The following is a 22,784-nucleotide window of genomic DNA, read 5'->3' on the forward strand; positions in this document are numbered from 1 at the left end:
TAATGATGCCCAAAGAACTAAGGAAAGATGTGGAGAAAGTGAATAAAATGATGTATGAATATTATGGAAATACCAATAAAGAGATAGAAAATCTAAAAAGAAACCTAAAAGAAAAACTGGGGCTGCAAAGCACCATAACTATAATAAAAGCTTTACAAGAGGGATTCAAAGGCAGATTTCAGGAGGAAGAATAATCAGCAAACTTGAAAAAAAAGGATAATGAAAATTATCAAGTCTGAGGAACAGGAAGAAAAAAGATTGAAGAAAAGTGAACAAAGCCTAAGAGACCTGTGGTACATCACCAAACAGATCACACATATTGTGGACGTTCCAGAAGGAAAAGGGAAAGAAAGGAATATAGAGAATATGTGAAGAAATAATGGCTGAAAACTTTCCAAATGTGATATAAGCTAGGATTATAATCATCCAAAAAGCTCAAAGAACTCCAAATAATATGATGTCGAAGGGACCTACACTGTGATACATTATAACTTCCAAACTTTCAAAAGCCAAAGACAGAATTTTGAAAGCAAGAAGAGAAAAGTGACTCATTATATATGAGGGATCTTCATGAAGATATTATATGAGGGATCTTCATGAAGATAATTAGCAGACTTTTCATCAAAAACTTTGGTGGAGTACAGAAGCCATTGGGCCAATATACTCACAGTGCTAAAAGACAAAACAGAAACAAAAACAACAAAAAAACCCCTACCAACCAAGAATCCTATATCCAGCAAAAATGTCCTTCAAAAGTGAGGGAGAAATTAAGACATTCCCAGATAAACAGCTGAAGGAGTTGGTTATCACTAGACCCGCCTTGAAAGAAATGGTTAAGACCTGCAAAGTGAAATGAAAGAACACTAGACAGTAATACAAAGCTGTATAAAGAAATAAAGATCTCAATATGTAGGCAATTATAAAAGCTAATATTACTATAACAATGGTTTATAACACTTTTTGTTTTCTATACGATTTTAAGAGTCTAATGTATTTAAAAGCATTATTATTTTAAGGTTTGGGGCACACATAAGGATGTAATTTTATGACATCCGAACAACTGAAATGGGTGGGAATAGAGCTGTAAAAAGCAGAGTTTTTGTAAGTTATTGAAGTTAAACTGGTATAAATTCAAATTAGAGTGTTATAACTATAGGATGCTAAATGTATTTCCCAAGATAATCTCAAATAAAATAGCTATAGAGTATATCCAAAAGGAAATGAGAAAGAAACTTAAACATTTCATTACAAAAAAATTAACTGAATACAAAAGAAGGAAATGAGGGCCAAAGAAGTATATTAAGAATATATAAAAGAGCAAACTGACACAAGCCCTCTTCATCAGTAATTATTTTAAACATAAATGGATTAAACTTTCCAATCAAAAGACAAGAGATAGGCAGAATGGATTAAAAAACATGATCCAACTACCTACTGTCAAGAGACTCACTTTAAATCCAAAGACACAAGCATACTGAAATGACAGGACAGAGAAAGATACTCCATGCAAATAGTAAACAGTCTTTAAATCAAAAAAAGCTTAAAACAGACAAAGGAGGACATTAAATACACATTTTAAAAGGTTCAATACAGCAAAAAATATAACAATTACAGTAGTCCCTCTTTATCCACACTTTGTTACCTGTAGTACAGTTTGATAAGATATTTTGTAAGTGGGGGAGAGAGAGACTGCATTCACATAACTTTATATTACAGTATATTGTTATAATTGTTCTATTTATTATTAGTACTCTTGTTAATCTCTTGCTGTACCTAATTTATAAATTAAACTTTATCATATGTATATATGTAAAGGAGAAAACATAGTATATATTGGATTCAGTACTATCCATCGTTTCAGGCATCCATTGTGTGACTTAGAAGATATGCCTCATGGATAAGCGGAACTATTACATAAACATTTAGGCACCTAAAGACAGATCATCAATATATGAAGCACCAGGCACAGTGGCTCACACCTATAATCTCAGCACTTTGGAAAGCTGAGACAGGAGGATCACTTGAGGCCAGGAGTTTAAAACCAGGCTGGACAACATGGTGAGACCCTGTTCTCTACACTAAAAATATTTTATAATTAGCCAGGCGTGGCGATGCACACCTGTAGTTCTAGCTACTCGGGAGCAGGAGGATTGTTTGAGCTCAGGAGTTTGAGATTGCAGTGAGCTATGATCATGCCACTACACTCCAACGTGAGTGATAGATCAAGTCCCTGTCTCCAAAATTAAAATAAAAAATAAAAATCTATATGTAAAACAAAAACTAACAGAATTGAGAGAAGAAAAAGTTCTATAATAATAGTTGGGGACTTCAATACCTCTCCCCCACCCAAAATGGACAAAACAATCAGAGAGAAGGAAAAGGATGACTTAAAAAACATAATAAACAAACAAATTTAACAGACATACACAGAACACTCTACCAATGATAACAGCATACACATTATTTTCATGTGTGCACAGAACATTTTCCAAGAGAGATCCTCTGTTAAGCCACAAATTAAGTCTCAATAGATTTTAAAAGATAGAAATCTTTTAAAGTATCTTCTCTGATCACAACAGGATGAAGTTAGAAGTCAATAACAAAAACTGGAAAACTCACAAAATTATGGAAATTAAACAACACACACTTAACCCATGAATCAAAGAGGAAATCACAAGGAAAACTAGAATATAATTAGAGATAAATGAAAACAACACCACAACATACCAAAACTTAGGGGACACAGTAAAGCAGTGCTAAGGGGGAAGTTTATGGCTATGAAAGCTAAGAAAAAGCTCAAATCAACAAGCTAACTTTACAACTTAAGGAATTAGAAAAGAACAAACTAAACCCAAGGCTAGTAGAAGGAAGGAAATAATAAAGATTAGAGCAAAGAAATGAAATAGAGAATAGAAGAACAACAGAGAAAAAAATCTATGAAATCAAAAATTTGTTCTTTGAAGTGATTGACAAAATTAACAACCCTTTAGCTGGAGAGACTAAGAAAAATTACTAAAATCAGAAATAAAGGTGGAGACATTATGACCTATCTACAGAAATAAAAAGAATTATAGGAGAATATTATAGCACACTATTTGGAGTGAGACCTTACTTTCTAAAATTTACCTCTTACTTTGGCCTCTCAATTTTCTAATATTTTCCCTTTTATTTCCAAAATATCTTTATACCATTAGAGTTTTATATCAGGTGTGATATCTAGCCTCTGAGATGACACCTTCCCCCAACCCACCCCAGATGATTCTTACATTCTAGTAGCAATATTGTTGTGCAGACCCTTCCTATACTAAACAGGGCTGACCTATATAATCAATAGAATATTGCAGAAATAACAGTATGACTTCCAAAGCTAGATCATAAATGATACTGTAGTTTTCATCTTGTTTTCTCTTAGATCACCTACTTTGAGGGAAGCTAGCCATGAAAAAAATTCAAGCAGTGCTATACAAAGGTCCAAGTGGTAAACCACTGAGGCCTCTTGAAAAAAAGCCAGCACAAACTAGCAAACCATTTGAGTGAGCCATCCTACAATTATATCCTCCAGCCCCAGTCAAGCCTTGAGATGACTGTAGTCTCAGCTAACCTCTTGACTGCCACCTCAAAAAATACTGAGTCACAACTAGGAAGGTAAGCTGCTTCCAAATTTTTGCCACACAGAAATGAGCGGCAATAAACCCATTACTTAAGACATTATATCCATGTGAGACAATAATGGTGTGAGACAATAAGTATTATTCTTGTGTTAAGCCACTAAGTTTTATTTAATTTATTTAATTTAATTTATTTAATTTAATTTATTTTATTTTATTTAATACTAATGAGACTAAAAAGATCTAACTACTATTGTGTGTTCACAAATTATACAATTTGGAAGGGAGATGCTACTTTAGGACAACCTGTGTTTGATGGGATAAGTTCACAAAATATGCATTAAATATTATATTATTATTAATTATTGATATGTTGTTAAAATAATTATAATTAAGGTTGGTTAAATAATAGTTTAATAAGTGATCCTTATATTAAATCTTCCTAATTAAATAATACTGTCTATAAGATGAGAGTAAGAAAGGTCAAGGGAGAATTCCAAAATATTGCATTTGAGAATTTCTTTTCCTAAAACATTTTCTGCTCTAATACTATATGCTTACAAATCAATTCAGAAATTCTAACAGGGCTCTATAAGAAAAGTGTCAAAGAAAAAAGGCAAAAGTTACCAATTTTCTTCCCAGTTTTTAATCTCTACCAAAACCAAAGACATGTTCAAAAATGTATAAATTAATCTCTTTTTCTGTTATCAATAACTGTCCACAAGTAACAACATAAACCTGTTCTTCTATGTAACATCAAACTTCTTTTATAAAAGTAAAATTTCAACTTTAACTTGTTGTATAATTGAATGCACAGTATCCAAAAGTGTTCCCTAGTTATAGTTTCACTGACTCCTTCCCCCCAGTTGTCGAAAGAATAAATAAATGAATCAACTAGGACACTGCTCAACTGTTTGTTTGCAGCCACTAGGAATAGGTATGTAATAATGACTGATACTTATATAATACTTACTATGCACTAGACACTGTCCTAAATGCTTTACATTTATTAATTCATCTCAGTTCACACAACCCTCTAAAGTAGGCATTATTACTATCCTCAGTTTAAGGATGAGAAAACTGTGGCACAGGAAGGCAAAATGACTTGCTGAAGCTCAGTTATGACAATTTTAATTTCAGTGACCTCTAAATCAATGTATTTTTTCTAATTTATCACTTTATCAAAAACAGAATTTTTAAAGGCCAAAATCCTAGAGAAAACATTTTGCAGTCCTCTTCAGCAAATTTCTAATGGCAGCATAGTTTGAGATACTCATATTTCAAACCACAAGCTTATTCTACTCAAAAAGAGAAGTTTACTCAAAAGATGTATAAACTCCATAATTAAAAGTGGTAACTGCTTGTCAACAGTTTTGTTACCTGCTAGGAGAATAATACTTGAAAAACAGGGGAAAGAATATCATCTCATTTGAGTTTACTCAGAACTATATAAAAAGGGGCAAATCTCCATCCACTGAATAAATAAAACAAACAGTAAGAATCTTCTCTGAATTGATCTGAAAGAGCTCATTTCTAGAGCTCCTGCTGTACCTTGTAAGGGACAAACATGAAATGTTCTTATTTTCTCCATTTACTGCTTTCAACCATTCTCTAAATCTCTCTTACTTACCTCTTAATGACATCTCAGGCAGATCCTATAGCCTTTTAGTCACTTTCTGTTATTAAAAAAAAAAAAAAAGTTCAAAGCTTCTACCTCAAATCCAATTAACAATCTTTTCCTCTCCTCTTTACCATTTTGATGCACCTTATTAAATACTGTAAAACCAAACTCTTTTTGGATATCTACTATTCATGTGGCAGCAAATTACAAACAAAAGCTGAACTAAAATATTGATTTGCAATATAAACCCTGAAAGACATCATTCAAATATTCAACTATTTTTTAATAGTTCAAATATTTTTTAAACTGCCTCCAAAGCCATTCCCAATAATGATACTAATATAGGTGATCAAATAACTGTTTAAATTAATCAAAAAGTGTGTCTGGAAGGGTAGATACTCCAATAAAATATGGCAGACTGACTACACACATTTATCTTCTTTCCTTCCCAAAACCCCACTAAAATGACAACATAGGAATATTTTTAAGTATAAAACCCAAAGAATAAAAAGGATAGGAAAAGAGATAGCAGTAGACAAGAGGTTTCAATAAATTTTCAGAAGACAGCAGAGACAGTAGTAAACTGACTTGGCAGACAAAACAGAAAACCTGAAATATCTTCAGTGGGGGATACCAACTGGAAGCAAGTCCATTCTAGCTTCTAACCCCCAGAATAGTTCACGGTTTAGTACCTGGAATATCAGGTAATTGAGAAGGTAGTTAAGAGATATAGCTAAATATAGGATTGGTTGAATAAGGCAGTTAACAAGTCCATTCCCAGCCTCACACGACCCCCACCCACCTCCACTACCATACCACCCACCCCCCCTCCCTATACCCAGGAGCCTGCAGTTTGTTGATGAAGAAATTAAAGGATGTGGGAAGGACTAGTCTGAGACTTTAGACTCAGCAGAGAGCAGAAGTGAGAAGCACATACTGAAAACAAGTCTACATATAATACTAAACAGTAAGAGTCCCAGCTCTCTTCCTTCCTTCATCTAACTCTCATAATGCCCACAAGACACATGCCTACTACAAAAATATAACTGGAGGAAAACTAGGATATTGGCTGTCTGTTCCAATATCTATTATTTAAACAAGATCCGTGAATAAGATGGTAATTACAGACTGCCCTTAGCATAGAGCATTTGCATATATCACTCATGAGTGATCTCTAAACACTTATTATTTGGTACAGGGAATCCCTCTCTGAGTTTGCTTTAGGGTAGTTATGCATCTTTCATTATTTAATCAAAGTATTAAATCTCCATTAACTTGCACTAGAAAATGCTCTTCAGGGTTAGATTCACAAACAAGGGAGAGATTTATTTATGTTTATGTTTTTCCCATAAACATATGGAAATTGTGGGAAATAGAGTGTAATTTTCAGGAACTGAGTGTGTGAGCAACATTAGAAATTAAATAAGTTCCCCCAAAAAATGCTAACTGCAAAAGTACATATATATAAACTAGAATAACAAGTAGCAACAAGGTAAACTCCACTGTCATAAATTATCAGTGATAAAAGGAACAACTGTAATCAGTAAACAGAATCGTCTCAGGAATTTATAGAAAATAGAAAAAATCAGACTCTTGGGTCTGAATCTCAGAAATTCTACTTTCCACAGATATTTACATTTTTGTATTTTTACAAGCAGCCTAGGTAATTCTGATGCAAATGATCAGTGAACCAATCTTTGAGAAACACTAACCTACATTTTAGAAATGAGTTCCTATGATCTAAGGCTGCTAACCAACCCTTGTCACTTAATGGCAGAGACAGGCCTGGAACCTTGGCCTCTGCTGCTACAAATTCTGGGATGAAAGTCTAGTTCCAGAATGAGAGATAAAAATAGAGACATATACACACAAATATATAAACCTACATAGAACAGTGAAAGAGAACTAAATTGGAATCATTTGTCCTTCTTGCCATGACTGTAAGCAGTGAAAGTTTTAGAACTGTGCAATAGCCACTAGCCACATATCACCATTAAAATTTTAATTAACTAAAATTAAATATTCAGTTCCTCAGTCTCATTATCCATATTTCAAGTGCTAAACAGCCACACGTGATTAGTGGCCACTAATGGACAATATAGATATAGAATGCATATTGCAGCAAGTTCTATTAGATGATGCTGTATTCAGAGCTTGTTTATCAAGACAATCACCAATGTTGCTGTCTTCAGAACATAAATTAAGAAAACTGCCAGTGACAAAACCTACAGCAGTCAAATGCCTGGCCTAGATTGATAACAAAATACAGTCATGCACCACATAATAATGTTCCAGTCAACAACAGACTACAAACATGATGATGATCCCGTAAGATTATAATGGACTTTTTTTTTTTTTTTTGAGACAGAGTCTCGCTTTGTTGTCGAGGCTAGAGTGAGTGCCGTGGCCTCAGCCTAGCTCACAGCAACCTCAGACTCCTGGGCTCAAGTGATCCTTCTGCCTCAGCCTCCCGAGTAGCTGGGACTACAGGCATGCGCCACCATGCCCGGCTAATTTTTTCTATATATATCAGTTGGCCAATTGATTTCTTTCTATTTATAGTAGAGACGGGGTCTCGCTCTTGCTCAGGCTGGTTTTGAACTCCTGACCTTGAGCAATCCGCCCGCCTCGGCCTCCCAAGAGCTAGGATTACAGGCGTGAGCCACAGCGCCCGGCCTATAATGGACTTTTAAAACAGTCATGGACCAGTAGAGGTAGTATTAACATTATCTTAAAAAAAGGGGGGGGAGGCATTTATTGAAACCTTAAAATTTGTACCCCCATAATATTCTGAAATTAAAAAAAAAAGCTAAAAAAAAAAAGTAAATCAGAAGGAGGAGAGGTCAGCTTTAAAAGAAGAGGAAAAGGAAAATCTCAAAGCAAAAACAATGGCAGCACATCCACACATCATACAGGGACGAAGATACGCCTAAGCAAGGATCTAACCCATCCAAACACAATAGGACATTGGCCTGATAGCAAATGAATCATTAACTCTCCCTTTCTAATTTATAGTACATGCGCAGCCAGCCACCTTCTGGTTGTAATTTATCTCTCTTCATAGCTTGGTGACAAGGAAAACCTATTTCAGCCTGGAATGTGAATGCTAGGTACATTTCCCATCATAAATTAGTAATTTGGCACCCAAGTATTAATATTTATACATCACTTCCATGTGAGCTTCTTAAAATCATTTAGTCAATCACTTAATAATATATTATTGCCCAAGACCCATCAAGCCAGAGTCACTGAATAGACCAAATTCTGATCAGAACCTGGATGACAGGGAATTCACCAAGGTAAAGACATTCTATGACACTTCTTGGCAGCCAAATGGTGTTCCCCAGCAAAACACTACCTTGACTACACCTTCTATTCAAATTCCATCACCATTTATTAATTCCTGCAGCAAAAGTCCTGATGGTTCCAGCTACCAAATTTCTCTCAAATCTATCCTTCCTCTTAAATCATCTTCCTAATTCAGTGGAACCACACTACAGAAAATTTACCTTATGATAAAAGAAGGAAATATGGAGTAAGATAGACCTAGGTTCATTATCTTAACTCTACCACAAAATAGCTGTACCTTATACAATTACTTCAATATGGACTCTATTTTCTTATAAAATAGGGATAAACAACTATAACAGGACTGTTGTAAGGATCACACGAGATAATTCATTCAACAAACATGTGAGTTGTCAAATGTGACACTGTACTAGATGATAGATGCTAACAAGTATCTATTGCTCTGTCTGACAAATAGTAAGCATTCAGTAAATGTTATCTACTATTACTACTGTAGTTCATTAAATCAAAGGTGCCACTAATAACAACATACATCATTATTTCACATGCTTGTAAGAATGGAAAAATGTCTGCCAATTAAACTATGACATGGCATTAATTGTAAGATATATCCTAATTTCAGATGTTAAAATGTGAAAAAGTACATATTAAAATTGATTAAATAAGGTATTAATTCAAGCCTTCATTATCTTTGGCTATACTATTTGGTTTTCCTTTTCCTGTCTTTGATCTTGCTCTCTCCGATGCATCCTCCAAGATCTAAATTACACATCTCACTTTTGCACTGATCCCTCTTCAATCTCTTCTTTAAAATTCTTGATGATTCACATTGAGGAAAATGCTTAAACTCCTTAGCATAGTATTCTAGGCACTTCACCCTTTGATCCCTCCCAGGTCACCTTTCCAACTTCACCTTACCAATATCCAACATATCTACTAAACCATATTTCATTAACTATATTTGAATACTTACTCTATCTGCCCAGATTACGCTCAGTGCCCTTTCCCTTCTTCACTATGTGTTAAAATCATACTCAATCTTTAGTACCCAATTCAAATACCACCTCTGTAGATCCTTCCAAGATAAATGCCTTTGCTCTCTAGGGCACAATCAACTGGTCATTCCTCTACAGCACAATCACAATATACTATAATTTTGAGACCAACCAAATAATGAGCTCCTCTAAGGTAGGGACTCAGTCTTAGTTATTACATCTTCAGCATTTTGCAAGATTCTGACAGTATAGCACAGTGTTAAGAATCCAGTCTCTGAAATAAGATATATCGGTGTCTGAATTTTAGTTCTACCATTCACTAGCTATGTGACCTTGGGCAACCTACTCAATCTAAGACTCACTGTCTTCTTATAACAGGGATAATAAAACCTACCTTGGAGGGTAAGGATTAAATGTAAAATGACTGGCACACTGGAGTACTCAATAAACATTAGCTACTGTCATTATCATCATTATCATTTTATTATTTTAAAAAAGGGGGATGCTCATAAATACTTAATAAATTAGTCGAATACTATTCTGATCTTTTCTACCCAAATATGCCCTGACTTTGGCTTGGCAACTTGGGTTATAGGAGGTAGGGGACATATTCTTTATGTACAGATAACACATGTAACCTGTGCTAACTTTCAAACACAAGTATCTTAGGGAGGAATGGCTATTTCATTTTTCAACCTTCCTGAGTCTTGCTTTCATCGTTACCTAATCCCTGAAGCTTTACTGTAATTCCTTAGTCCTGTCTCCTCATTCAAGATAGGTTTCTACTTGTGATCATACTTAAACGGGGTAATGGCTAACTTTTTGTAGTTGAGTAAACAATAACATCATAATTTACCCAGTCTTCTAATTGGCATACACAAGAACTATTTTAGTTTGTCGATATGATTTAATGGATTCAATGCAGACAAATATATTAGTGCAAAGTATTTGAGTAGTCATCAACAAGAACACTTAAATCCTTACTGACTCCTAAAAATAAAATTCATTCTTAAAATTTAAAAGCAAAGAAATGTTTATACAGTAGTGATAAGCTGCAACAAGGTACAGCAGTGAGCAGAAGACCAATATTCTTACACCAGGCTCTGCTATCAGCTAGTTGTGAGACTATAATCACATATCTTGCCATCTCTGCTCTCAATTTATTCATCTGTAATACAAAGGGGTTAAGAAGGCCTCTTTCAACTCTAAAACCAATTCTAGGATTAAAAATTAAATTTTCACTAGAAAACTAAAAATAACTAAAATTAGATATCCACTAAAAACTGAAACTTAAGACACTCAGACATATCTAATACACATGTGCATTTCACCTCAAGTAAAAAAAAAAAAAGAACACAGAGAGTCTATCACTGAGATAAATACAAGTTACAAGTGACCAGAAGAACTAATTTAACTTCACAGCCACATAACTATTCTCACCTAGTCTTCTTACTCTATACAAAAAGGTTAAGAGCTATTAAAACAAATACCACAAGAGAAGTATTAGCTAGAAATCAACAAAAGCCATTCTCAAAGAAAACCTAAATTGGACAAGCCTGAAGGCTTTGAGGCTGTTTCTCTCACAAAAATGCTGTTAATCAATCATTACCTAATACTGTTGAGCTCTGTAGGAGAAATCATTTTAACAGCATACATACAGCTCTTACTATGTGTTAGACATTGTTCTAAGCACTTTTTACATTTTAATTCATTTAATCCTCATGACAATCCTCTAAGTAATATTATTATTCCTATTTTGAAGCACAAAAAGGTTAAGTGGCATGCCTGAAGTCACTCAGCTAGTAAAATGGTGTAGCTGGAATAAGCAGTCAGGCTTCAGAATTTTTTCTCTGTATGTGTTGTTAATATACTAGCCTATGATATAAAATAATGAACAATAAAATGAATTAGGATGATTGTGTTAACTTAGCCACTAAATAAACCATATGACTTGAATAATTTAAACTCTCTGGTCATTTCCTATGTAAGTAAAAAAGAGAAATGGGGTAAATAATCTCTAAAGTTTCTTATAAGTCTAACATTCCATGATCTATGATCTAGAAGCCCAATGCCACAAATGTGGCATACCAATAGCTATGTTCACTTTTATCTTCCTATTTTTACCCTTATCATTTATCTCATTACCTTTTTCTTATGGCTAATCTTCATAAGGCCCTCTATTTACCAGCTACTTGTCCAGTAAGTTACACTGATAACCTTGAGGGAAATACAATTTAAATGAGGTGAACTCTAACCTAAAGGACACACTCTATCTCCAAACTAAGCAGACTGAGACCTGGGACTAAAAATAGACCAGCCATTACTTCACCAGGCTGTAGAAAGGTCAGTGGTGCTGGAGAACAGGTCAGATCATACCTAAATGTATGTATATATAAATGATGGATTTATTCATTTTTCATAAAGCAGTATGAAGTAGAAATTATGAGAATGGGCTCTTACAATCCCCACAATTATCTATCCACAATTAGTAGTATTGATATAATCAGTGACTTAATGGTTCTAACACTCCGTGGCCCACATCTATAAACAGAGCTAACAACCTACCTAAACAGGGTGCTGTAAGGAGAGATGTTTGTAAAGAGCTCACCACAGTGCCTGAAACAGCAAGCACTCAAAAAATAATAGCTACAACCACTATTGTTATTTACAATTCCTGAGTAAAAGCAAGAGCTCCATAGTCTGACAGATTTGATTTCAAATTCTGGCTCTACTTACTAGGTGTATATATAGCTTTGAGCAAATTGACAAATGTCTCTAAGCCTGGGTTTCCTCCTCAGTAAAATGGAGATAATAAATCATTTAAAACTGCTGTGAAGATTAAATGAGATAACATGTAAAGCAGCTGACACCCAGGAAATGGTAATTCCTTTCTCCTCAATGACAAGCTAACCATACTTCTGCTAATTCAATTTAAAGAAAGGAGAGTTAAACTAGGGATCAGATGAAATCCAGGGAAGCCAACTTTCTTTTCTCTATTGTCCTTCACTGTGGGGCAGATAACCAGAGAATCCTTATTCAGAGGATTCCTTTATCCTCTTATGTGATTGGATAAGACTAGAGAATCTTTTTACAGGCTATCCCTAAACTTTCTGAAGGAAGTCCTTCCTGTGCTCTAAGGCAGCAATTCTCAAAGTGTGGTCCAGGGACACTTAGGGTCCTCAAAACCCTTCCAGAGAACCCAAGAGGTCAAAACTATTTTCATAATAATACCACAACTTCATTTGCTTTTTTCACTCTTATTCTTTCACAAGTATATAGAGGAGTTTAAGGCTACATGAAATGTGATGTCGTGTCTCTGATAGCTAGTAGAAGGCGTTATATTTTTAAACATTTCTCAGTTTTAATTTCTAATATAGTATACATATCAACAGACATTGGAATCTTCAATAATTTTTAGGAGTTTCAAGTGGTCTTGAAACCAGAAAGTTTGAGAACCACTGCTATAAGGTATACAAAAAGCCCACAAAGCACATGGATTACTCTACAAACTACAACTTTGTCAATTTAGCCTATTTAACTCACACAATAATAATCTAAAAACTTCCCAGTTTCCTCTGTGATGACATTTCAGTCCCTCAATCTCCAAAAAATTACCTGCTCACTGATTATTTATGAATGGTCCATGACAGACCTTAATCTTAAGACTTATATCTCCTTATTTCTGGTGCAAGATTTATTGTAATATCACGTCATCCTCAATAATTAAGAGATGACTATGTTTTCTTAATCAATATATTAAGCCTCTTTTTACAGAGAACATGAAAATTGTAAGTTATGTTTACAATAGATTATACTTTCCTTTGACCTCTAGAAAATACGCAATTTTAAAGGATTTTCTGATCAGTCCCTATACATACCACTGGCTTGCTGATGGAAAGAAACAGGTGACTAAATTTCAGTCTAACTAAAGAAATTAGACTTAAAGGGGTATAACAAATTATATGCAAATGGTCCAAATTTATAACCATGTATCAAATCCTCAATCTTCCCTTTCTACACTTTTTAATTTTGAAAACACTGTGTTGATTGAAAAACAAAACCAAACACACACACACACACACAAATCTGGGGGAGTGTTGGTTTTTTCCTCTATTTTGAAAGAAAGAGCTAGAATTTAATGACAAATCCATCAGCATATAATAGCAAAGAGTAAGACTTCTATAAATATTTGTTGAATGAATGAATGATTTTTAAGGCATTTGGTGGTGAGTTTTGTCTACTGGGGTTCTTTCAGCATTTACTAGGTAAGGAAAGACCTGAAAAGGCAAATACACTGAGCAAGAACCCTGGTAAATTTTGATGCTCTCTCAATCCCAGAGGCCAGTTCAATTAGCAGGCAACTCACAAACCAGTTTTAGTTAATCTGTATAGCTTGTGAAAAGTCTTCCAAACTTTTACTATGGCAGAGCTCTATCAAAAAAAAAAAAAAAAAAAAGTTTTACTATGGACCTCCAATATATGTAGATTTAGTTATAAATTATGCCTATCTACATCTGTGCACATTATAAAACATAAAATGTTTTTAAAATAAAACTTTTAAAAGATGATACAGGCTGGGCGCAGTGGCTCACGCCTATAATCCTAGTACTCTGGGAGGCTGAGGTGCGTGGATTGTTTGAGCTCAGGAGTTCAAGACCAGCAAGAGCAAGACCTCGTCTCTACTAAAAATAGAAAGAAATTAATTGGCCAACTAAAAATATATAGAAAAAATTAGCCAGGCATGGTGGCACATGCCTGTAGTCCCAGCTACTCAGGAGGCTGAGGCAGAAGGATTGCTTAAGCCCAGGAGTTTGAGGTTGCTGTGAGCTAGGCTAACACCATGGCACTCTAGCCCAGGCAACAAAGCAAGACTCTGTCTCAAAAAGAAAAAAAAGATGATACAAAGATGATGAAATAAATAACTTTTACCTTTCATTTATAGACAGTACAAAAATATTTTTGACCTAAGAAATTAACAACAATGCTTTTAGGGAACATAACTGAAAAGGTTGTTTTATTTATTAATTTTTTTTATTTCAGAATATTATGGGGGTACAAACATTTAGGTCACATATATTGCCTTTGCACCACCCAAGTCAGAGCTATAAGCATGCCCATCCCCCAAACAGTGAACAACGCACCAATTAAGTGAAGGTTCATTATTTTTTAAAATCCTCATTTAACAATTTTGTGATATAGTATTTCAAAAGTCTGGTTCAAAGTTCAGGATTCATTTGATTTTGAAACAATTATAATGTCTATAAGCTATAAAACAGACCTCACAAAGGCAGAATACTCATAGCATACAATATATACTTAGGGTAAAGAGAATGACAGATGTAAAACCTTATTTCTTTCTTTTTTTTTTTTTTTTTTTTTGAGACAGAGTCTCACTCTGTTCCCCAGGCTAAAGTGCCATGGAGTCAGCCTAGCTCACAGTAACCTCAAACTCCTGGGCTCAAGCGATCCTCCTGCCTCAGCCTCCTGAGTAGCTGGGACTACAGGCATGTGCCACCATGCCTGGCTAATTTTTTCTATATATTTTTAGTTGGCCAATTAATTTCTTTCTATTTTTAATAGAGACGAGGTCTTGCTCTTGCTCAGGCTGGTCTTGAACTCCTGAGCGCAAACAATCCATGCACCTCAGCCTCCCAGAGTACTAGGATTATAGGCGTGAGCCACCGTGCCCGGCCAAAACCTTATTTCAATGGGTTAGATTAACAAATTTTAACTTGTTAATTTAATTTGAAATTTTCTGAGGAACTTCTTGTCAGGTCTATTAAAGTTTCATCATTTTTAGCTGTAATTTGGCTGACAAAAAGCTAGTACTAGAAGCAGAATTGTCAGCTCTGTCATTTTCTTGTTGTTCACTTGTTGCATTATTGGTATTATTTTACAGGAGTCTTTAACTCATTTCTATTTCCTGAGGGTTAGTTTAGTTAAAACTAGGTAATATTTATAAATTCATTTAACTATGTACCCATACTGAATTATTATCTGCAGAAAGTGAACAAACAAGTAAGAAAGCCATTGGCAATCCTTTTGTTTCCCTCAGAATACCTGTGTATGTCCTCCTTAGCAAGAGTACAGCATCAATCCACTTATTAAATACGAGTAAAACTTATGTTCCCTTTTCTTATATATAAAAAAAATTAACAGTTTTAGTATTATCTTCTCTTACTACATGGGAGTTTAGATACACTCCTTTGCGGCCTACAACTCAAATATACCTGAAACCCCTAGCCAGCACAAGCACAACTCAGTCTCAAATGCTTCCCAGATTAGGACTGAATTTGAAGCCAGAACTAATTTTCCATGGTCACCCTAGGTCAAACAAAATTCTTAGGCTCTTATGATCTGGGCCTTCACCCAAAAGCTGATCCAAAACCAACCTTCAGAGATGGACAGGCAAGTATAATCTTTCCAGGATACTCACTCTAACACACTTAAAGATAATGAAGAATATTTGTAGCTCCCTGTCTTTACAGCATTCATTCACTCATGAAACATTTGTAAATGCCAAGCATCTCACTGACAACAATTATTTACAGGTGTTATCTTAAATATACTGCCCTGTACTTTCATTTGCAGAAGTATCTGAAAGAAAAAGTGTGGTGTGTGCCCCATCGAGTGGCCAAACTTGAAATTTCAAACAAGTTCCAGCAAGGCAAGTTAACCCTAACTAATCAACACAATACCTTTGAGAAATTGAAGCTTGCAACACAAGTGTTCTCATGGGAGAGTTTTACAAATGAAAATTGTAATAATGGCATGGCAATGTTTCCTTATTCCTGAATATAAGTGAAGTGCACTTTATACAGAATCTCTCCCTTTCCTAAATCCTGCAAAAAAAAAAAAATTAATCCATGACCATCCCTTTTTATTTAAATGAGAGTTTCACTGGGTTAGCTTTCTAGTCACAGATCAGCATCCCATCAAAAGTTTTTGAAAGGATATTATTAATTTAAAATGATGCTACCAACTCCATTATACTAATAAAAAAATAAGAAAATAAATAAAATTTTTATACAATATAAAAAATAAATAAATAAAATGATGCCATTAATAATAGTCCTTTAAGTTCTGTCCTCTTCATGTATCAAACATAATTAAGCCATAAAAATGCACAGAATTTTAAAGCTGGATGGGTCCTTGAATAATATGAAACTGTGAGCTTAGAAACCATGAAGTCCAGTTCTCTAACATTACAGATAAAGAATTTTAAACACCAAAAAGAGGAAGTGATTTTATTAGGATCACATAGTGTGACCTGACTCCCAATGCTTACACATCCAGTGCTCAAGATGCATACACATACACATATATCTTCCTAAACGAGTGGCTTAACCTCTTGGGACCTTCGGTTCCTCACTTGGAAAAACAAGGAGGTTGATAATCTTTAAATTCCCTTTCAGCTCTAAAATCCTATAATTAGAGACCTCATTATTTTAGTATCTTACAAAACTAAAGAATACACTGAAAAAAATCATTCCTGCTTCCTCAGAAACCAAAGAAACAAAGGACCCTAGGGATGAAAACACAAGTCAGCAGCCTAAGGCATTAAATATATTCACTTCTTTGCTAATATTCTGTAAAATATTAATGTGGTCATACTAGTCTATTTGGCTAATACTGGCCTAAGTTAATTTTTATTAATCAATTACAGAGTTCTAAGATATAGTCACCAATTCTAAATCAAAAAAGTATTCTTATAAAGATTTATTGATGTTATATTTTATACACCAAGATTTATACTCAAAGAGATTACTGAAAACAGGGATAGTCTCTGCTCATTTGTGTTTATTCTTTGAAAAAAATACAAATGGATCGAACAGATTTTTACATAGTTTCTCCATGTTATTTTTACATAGTTTCTCCATGTTCTATTCTTTTATGCTTTATTATTCTGCCTATGAAGACAGAATTTATAAACTCCACAACTTATATTTAAATTAAAAATTATAATAATTTTCAGGGTAGTGATGGCTTATTATCAGTAATAACTTTAACAATCCAAGGAATAAAAACTGTTAAAAGTTAAATCAAGAACTTATTAACTAGAATGGACCTTGAAAAGCTCTGGCCCTATATTCTTATTTTATGGAAGAAAAAAGAGCCTTGAAAAGGCAAAAAGATTATCCCCTAGATCTCATGACTAATATACACAAGAACTAGCACTTACTGTGTTACCATGTATACATAATATTACATATAAATAATACTACATTTAATTATAGATGTAAAACAAAACTTACAGCTTCTATCTAATCCTCTGTTTATTTCAAGTAATATTTAATACAGCAAAATGACATAAAAAGCAAAGAACAGCTCATATTGGTTCACAGCACTAGAAAGCACCCTTGGCTAGAAATCAAGGGTAATACACCAAAATTTCACCATCAGTGCTTGAAAAATAAATCAAGCATCAGTTCTACTAAGAGTGTTTTAAGAGCATCATATTTATATGAGAAACTACATATTACTGCATTATGAGAAGGCCCTTTTCCCTAACAAAAGCTAACAGATTTTTATGGATGTCCTTTTTCTCCAATGTTTTTAAGCTGCTAAAATTCCTGGATCCTAAAGACTCTTAATTATACCTCTTTATTACTTTTAAAGGAATAGCACCAACTCTTCAGAAACAACACCACACTGTATTCCAATCCTATAAAAATTTCTTTAATGGTTCCAACTTAAAAAGAAACATGCCCCTTATTTAATTTTGCCTACCAAACAATGAGTTTATCGAGGATGGGAGTCACACACAGTAGGAACTCTGCAGAATCAAATTTCAATTAGCTACATAAATGATTTTTTTTCTTTTTCAAAAACAGGGTCTCGCTCTGTCACTCAGGTTGGAATGCAGTGGTGTAATCATAGCTCACTGTAGCCTCGAACTCCTGGGCTCAAGCAATCCTCCTACTTCAACTTCCTGAGTAGCTAGGACCATCACACCAGGCTATTTTTATTATTATTATTATTATTATTTTATTGTAGAGACAGGGTCTCATTATGTTGCCTGGGCTGCTCTCTAACTCCTATCCTCTCACCTTGGCATCCCAGCGAGCTGGGATTACAGTTGTGAGCCACCACATCCAGCCCAAAAATGAATCTTTTGAAACATAATATATAACTGGCCTGAGAAAGATAATGCAGTCACACATACATTCAGTAATTCCGTACCTCTGTGACCAACCTAGAGTAAACATTTAGGAATAGTATCCAAACAGACTAAGTGAATGAAGAGTCCCAGAATCACTGTGGTTACTCCAGGCACAAAGCTGACATTACAAATCAAGAGGTAACTGAATTTTCAAACTAAATCTTATGCCTCCCCTTCCAGTCCCAGATATTCCAAATTAATACAATTCTGTGAAATAGTTAAGTGCTGAAATACTTAACATGACTCATAGCATACATTTAGCCACTATTACTTCTGCCCAAATCAAGCATTCCACACTATATAAGATGGGCTTCAGCATGCTCATGTCCTATGCCTCTATGAAGAACTGGCAGTGGTGCTGAAAATTACTACTAGAAAGAAGAAAGACCAATACCTTTCTTTCAATAAAGACCATTATTTGGACACTAGCCAAGGTTTTAAAACTGAATGTTATTAGAAACAATAAATCAACAACTCTACAGGCCAAAATGTAGTCCCTTATTTCATTCTTACTTACAAAATATGGCCACAAAACACTATAAGAAAATTAAGTAACAAGAAAGCATTAATAATTCTAAGCCTTTCATTTCTCACAATAATCAAATACTGTATGTTACAAATGAATTTATTTCACAATCTTCAAGACTGTTTAACCTACCTACATCCCTTTCCCTGTCTTCTTCAATTATTACAATTAATTATATGAATAAAAAAACTCACTGCTATTGCCTAAGCCTATCACAAAACTTATAAAAAAATTAAAGAGAACTAAAATAGTTTAATTCATAAAATCTAGCTAGCATATGTGTTTTCATATTGATTTTATATTCTTTGTTCCTGCACATAATATAGACATGAATTCCTGGAGGTTACAGATAAGTCTTTCTTTCTCTATCCAGGAGGTGAATTGCTAGCTACTAAGATAACCTATTGCAATGCTTAAAGTCCTTCAGGTAGCTTGCCTTCTAAATATATAAATGGGTTCATTATCTTTACTTTTCCTTGCATTAATGTAAGGTTCCTTATTATTATCCATTAAATATCCTCCAGCAGCTGTTATCACAAATTGGGAGAGAAGGGGAGCATGATTTCTGTAATACACAGGTAATGTATATTGTTTACAATATAGTAATTCTCTCCTTAGCTAACAAAAGTTATCAGAAAACCTGAAAATTTAAATAATTTTTTCTTCCCTCTTATCTCTTCCCTCCATTCCAAAACAACAGAAGAGCCAAAACCAAAGATGTGATTACTCTGTACACTTTATGCAATCACTATCTTATCAAAACAGAATAGTTGATTACAATATGTTTGCAGACTACAACCACTGCATATGTGATATACACTTAAGTTTCAACACTGTTACAATGCCTTTGTCAACAGCGGGCAAGTGGGAAAAAGCCGAAGGGCTCTGTGGAATGAAGGAAATCACTGGAGGGGCTTATCTCAGAAGAGAAGGATTCCTTGGTGAGAGGTGAGTAGAGAGAAGCAAGACCCAACCTTGGCGAAGAGGTGCTCGCCCGGGGTGGGGACGAGAGGTCAGGGTGAGCGGGGAGGAGGGGATTATCGCGGAACCGCCGCCACCGGGGGCTGCCCTCGCACCCTCGACTCCCCCACCTGCGGCTCGCCCTCCCACCACCATCCCCCAGCCCCGGCAGGGCTGTGCCCTTCCTCCCGGCCCGCCGCCCGCATATCCGTTACCCCGGCGGCAGCGGGGCTGCGGGGGAGGGGAAGGACGGCGGGCCGGGAGGGGGCCGGGCGCGACGGGGATGCCGCAGTGGCTCCCCGCGGCTGCGGGTCAAAGTCTGCCCCGGCGCGGAGCGGCGGCAAGAGCGGAAGGCAGCGGTGGAGGTCAGCACTGGCTAGACGGTGGCCCCTCCGAGTCCTCCCACACCCCGACTGCCGCCGGTACCTCATACTGGATGTATTGCTTCCTCCACTCGGGAGTGATGTGCGCGGATAGGTGCTCGGCGAACTTCATCCTGCCGTTTCCCTCTCACTCCCACTCGGGTCCAGCAGCTACAAGCAGAGGCGGCGGCGGCGGCGGCAACAGCGACTCCGACTCCTCCCCACATGGGCCCCGGCGCGGCGCGGCGCTGCGCTTCTCTCCTCCTCCGCCGCCGCCGAGATCTCCTCAGAGCCACCCGCCCGCCATCTTCCTCCTCCTCTCCATAGCCCCGCCCCACCTCGCCCCGCCCTCTAGACGTCATCGCCATGGTAACCGCCTACACCGCCCCAGAGAAGAGGGTGGTGTAAGGGGTGGGGTTTGGGTATATTTCATAAGACTCCGCCCCTTCTGGGCTGGACGCGCTGGAGGCACCTCCCCTGACCTCTTCCGTCTGGCTCTTGCTGGCCTACAGCTGCTCTCTACCGCCTGCCTGGGAAGCAGTAGTGTTGTTATTGCAATTAATATTAATACTGTGGCAACAATAATCCACCCAAGAAGTTCATATTTACAAAGAACTGTGCAAATATTTTCCCATTTTAATATTTATTCTTCATAAAACCCTTAAGTATGGATCAGCACTAATCCAAATTGAGTAGCTAAAAGAGATAGTTAAGGGCCAAATGTATGTAAAGGAATAGTATTTTACACACTCTAGGTACTCACTAAGCGCTTTTGAATTTAATTAAAGATATCACTGCCAAAAAGTGCATGCTTCTTCTACATTTCAACGTATTAATAATTGTCTAGTCCCAGGGCTACCAGAAAGGCCAATAACAACACCTGAACCCAAACCAGGAGTGGAGGTACCGACTGGACTTGTGACTGAGCTTGCTGGGGGTTGAGGATGAGAGTTGGAAACGAAACCAATGTTGGGAGGAAAGAAACCCCTGGAAGTACAGTACCAAGCCTATCACCAGTGAAACCAGAAATGAGCCCAGCATCCAGGCTGAACTGTCCCTGGGGAAAAAGGGGAAGCGATCCCTCATAGGGCTCTGCACCACATTGTGTGTGAGAGTGATTGTCCTGGAGGACTGTTGTGAGCCAGAAAGCCAGGTCCCTCTTGGGTGGAGAGGCTCTGGATAATAATAATAGCTAACATTTATTGAATATCCCCTGTCCCTGTACCAAGCACTACTCTAAACCCCTTACATGTACTTTGTCCTTTAATTCTCACAATTTTTATGAGACCCAAACATTTACTAGGAGACTACTACATTTGGGGCAGTATTCTGAGATATCAATCTCTGCTATTGTCTTTTTCCCCCCTCCATGTTCTTTTCTCCTTTCCATTCCCCTTAGTTCATGCCAACAGGGGTTCTGCAACCCTCATTCCTCAGGAGAGGGATGAGACATGATGGAAAACAGGCATAGCCTATGAGTCTTTCTGGCTTTTGTTGTACAAAAGCCTCACCTCTGATGGAAGTGTACTCAGAGTCAAAAACATTAGAGTGAGGACTCCTCTCATCTCAGACCCCTACCCCTCTGCCCACCATAGAGATTCTCCTCTGCTGGAGGTAAACGTTGCCAGGAGAAAGAGGCAGCCAAAAGAGAGGTCTATGCTACCAGGGAGGAGGCACAAGCACAAAAAGGAAATCACTGCCCGGTGCGCCTAGGAAGACGGAACCAGGGGCAGCTGCAAGAGAGAATCCTGGGCCTTTAGCCAGACATGAACCAGAATGGTAAACTCTTAGGAGGAACCTTCATGGACCATGGCACGCTACTGCCAGCAGCACCATACCTCTGTGCCTTAATTGTGTACAAAATTCTGGAACCATGGCCCAACCCAGAAAAGAAAGGAAACCCTCAAAACTATCACTGAAGAACATGAAAATCTTAATTTATCCACAGAAATAAACTTAATAATAAATTTCCTTATTCCTAGCATTATTCCAAATATTTCACTGGTAGAACCCATAAATACTTAGTATTTATTGAACACCTACTCTCTGATCCCCTCTAAATCAAAATGGCATCCTGTCTTAGACTTTCTTTTGTGAATAGGCAAAAAATTCTTCATTTAACAAAACTTTATTGAGCGCTATATATTCCAGTCTTGCCATGACTATTGAGTAGGGAACCTGTGGCCTCAAGGCCACATGTGGCCCTCCAGATCCACAAGTGTGGCCCCTCAAAGGAATCC

At 36.4% G+C, this 22,784-nt stretch overlaps 1 protein-coding gene across 1 annotated transcript in view; it reads right to left on the reverse strand.

The window, feature by feature from the left end:
• The window catches only part of XPR1 (xenotropic and polytropic retrovirus receptor 1), a 185,649-nt gene extending 164,777 nt beyond the window's left edge, over positions 1–20,872 (reverse strand). Inside the window, exon 1 of the mRNA XM_012735368.2 lies at positions 20,609–20,872. Coding sequence (XP_012590822.1) covers positions 20,609–20,677 — 69 coding nt within the window. The 5' untranslated portion in view covers positions 20,678–20,872. The remainder of the gene's footprint in view (positions 1–20,608) is intronic.
• Between the last annotated feature and the right edge of the window lie 1,912 nt (positions 20,873–22,784).

The sequence above is a fragment of the Microcebus murinus genome, chromosome 23, assembly GCF_040939455.1.
Source record: "Microcebus murinus isolate Inina chromosome 23, M.murinus_Inina_mat1.0, whole genome shotgun sequence".
NCBI lineage: Eukaryota > Metazoa > Chordata > Mammalia > Primates > Cheirogaleidae > Microcebus > Microcebus murinus.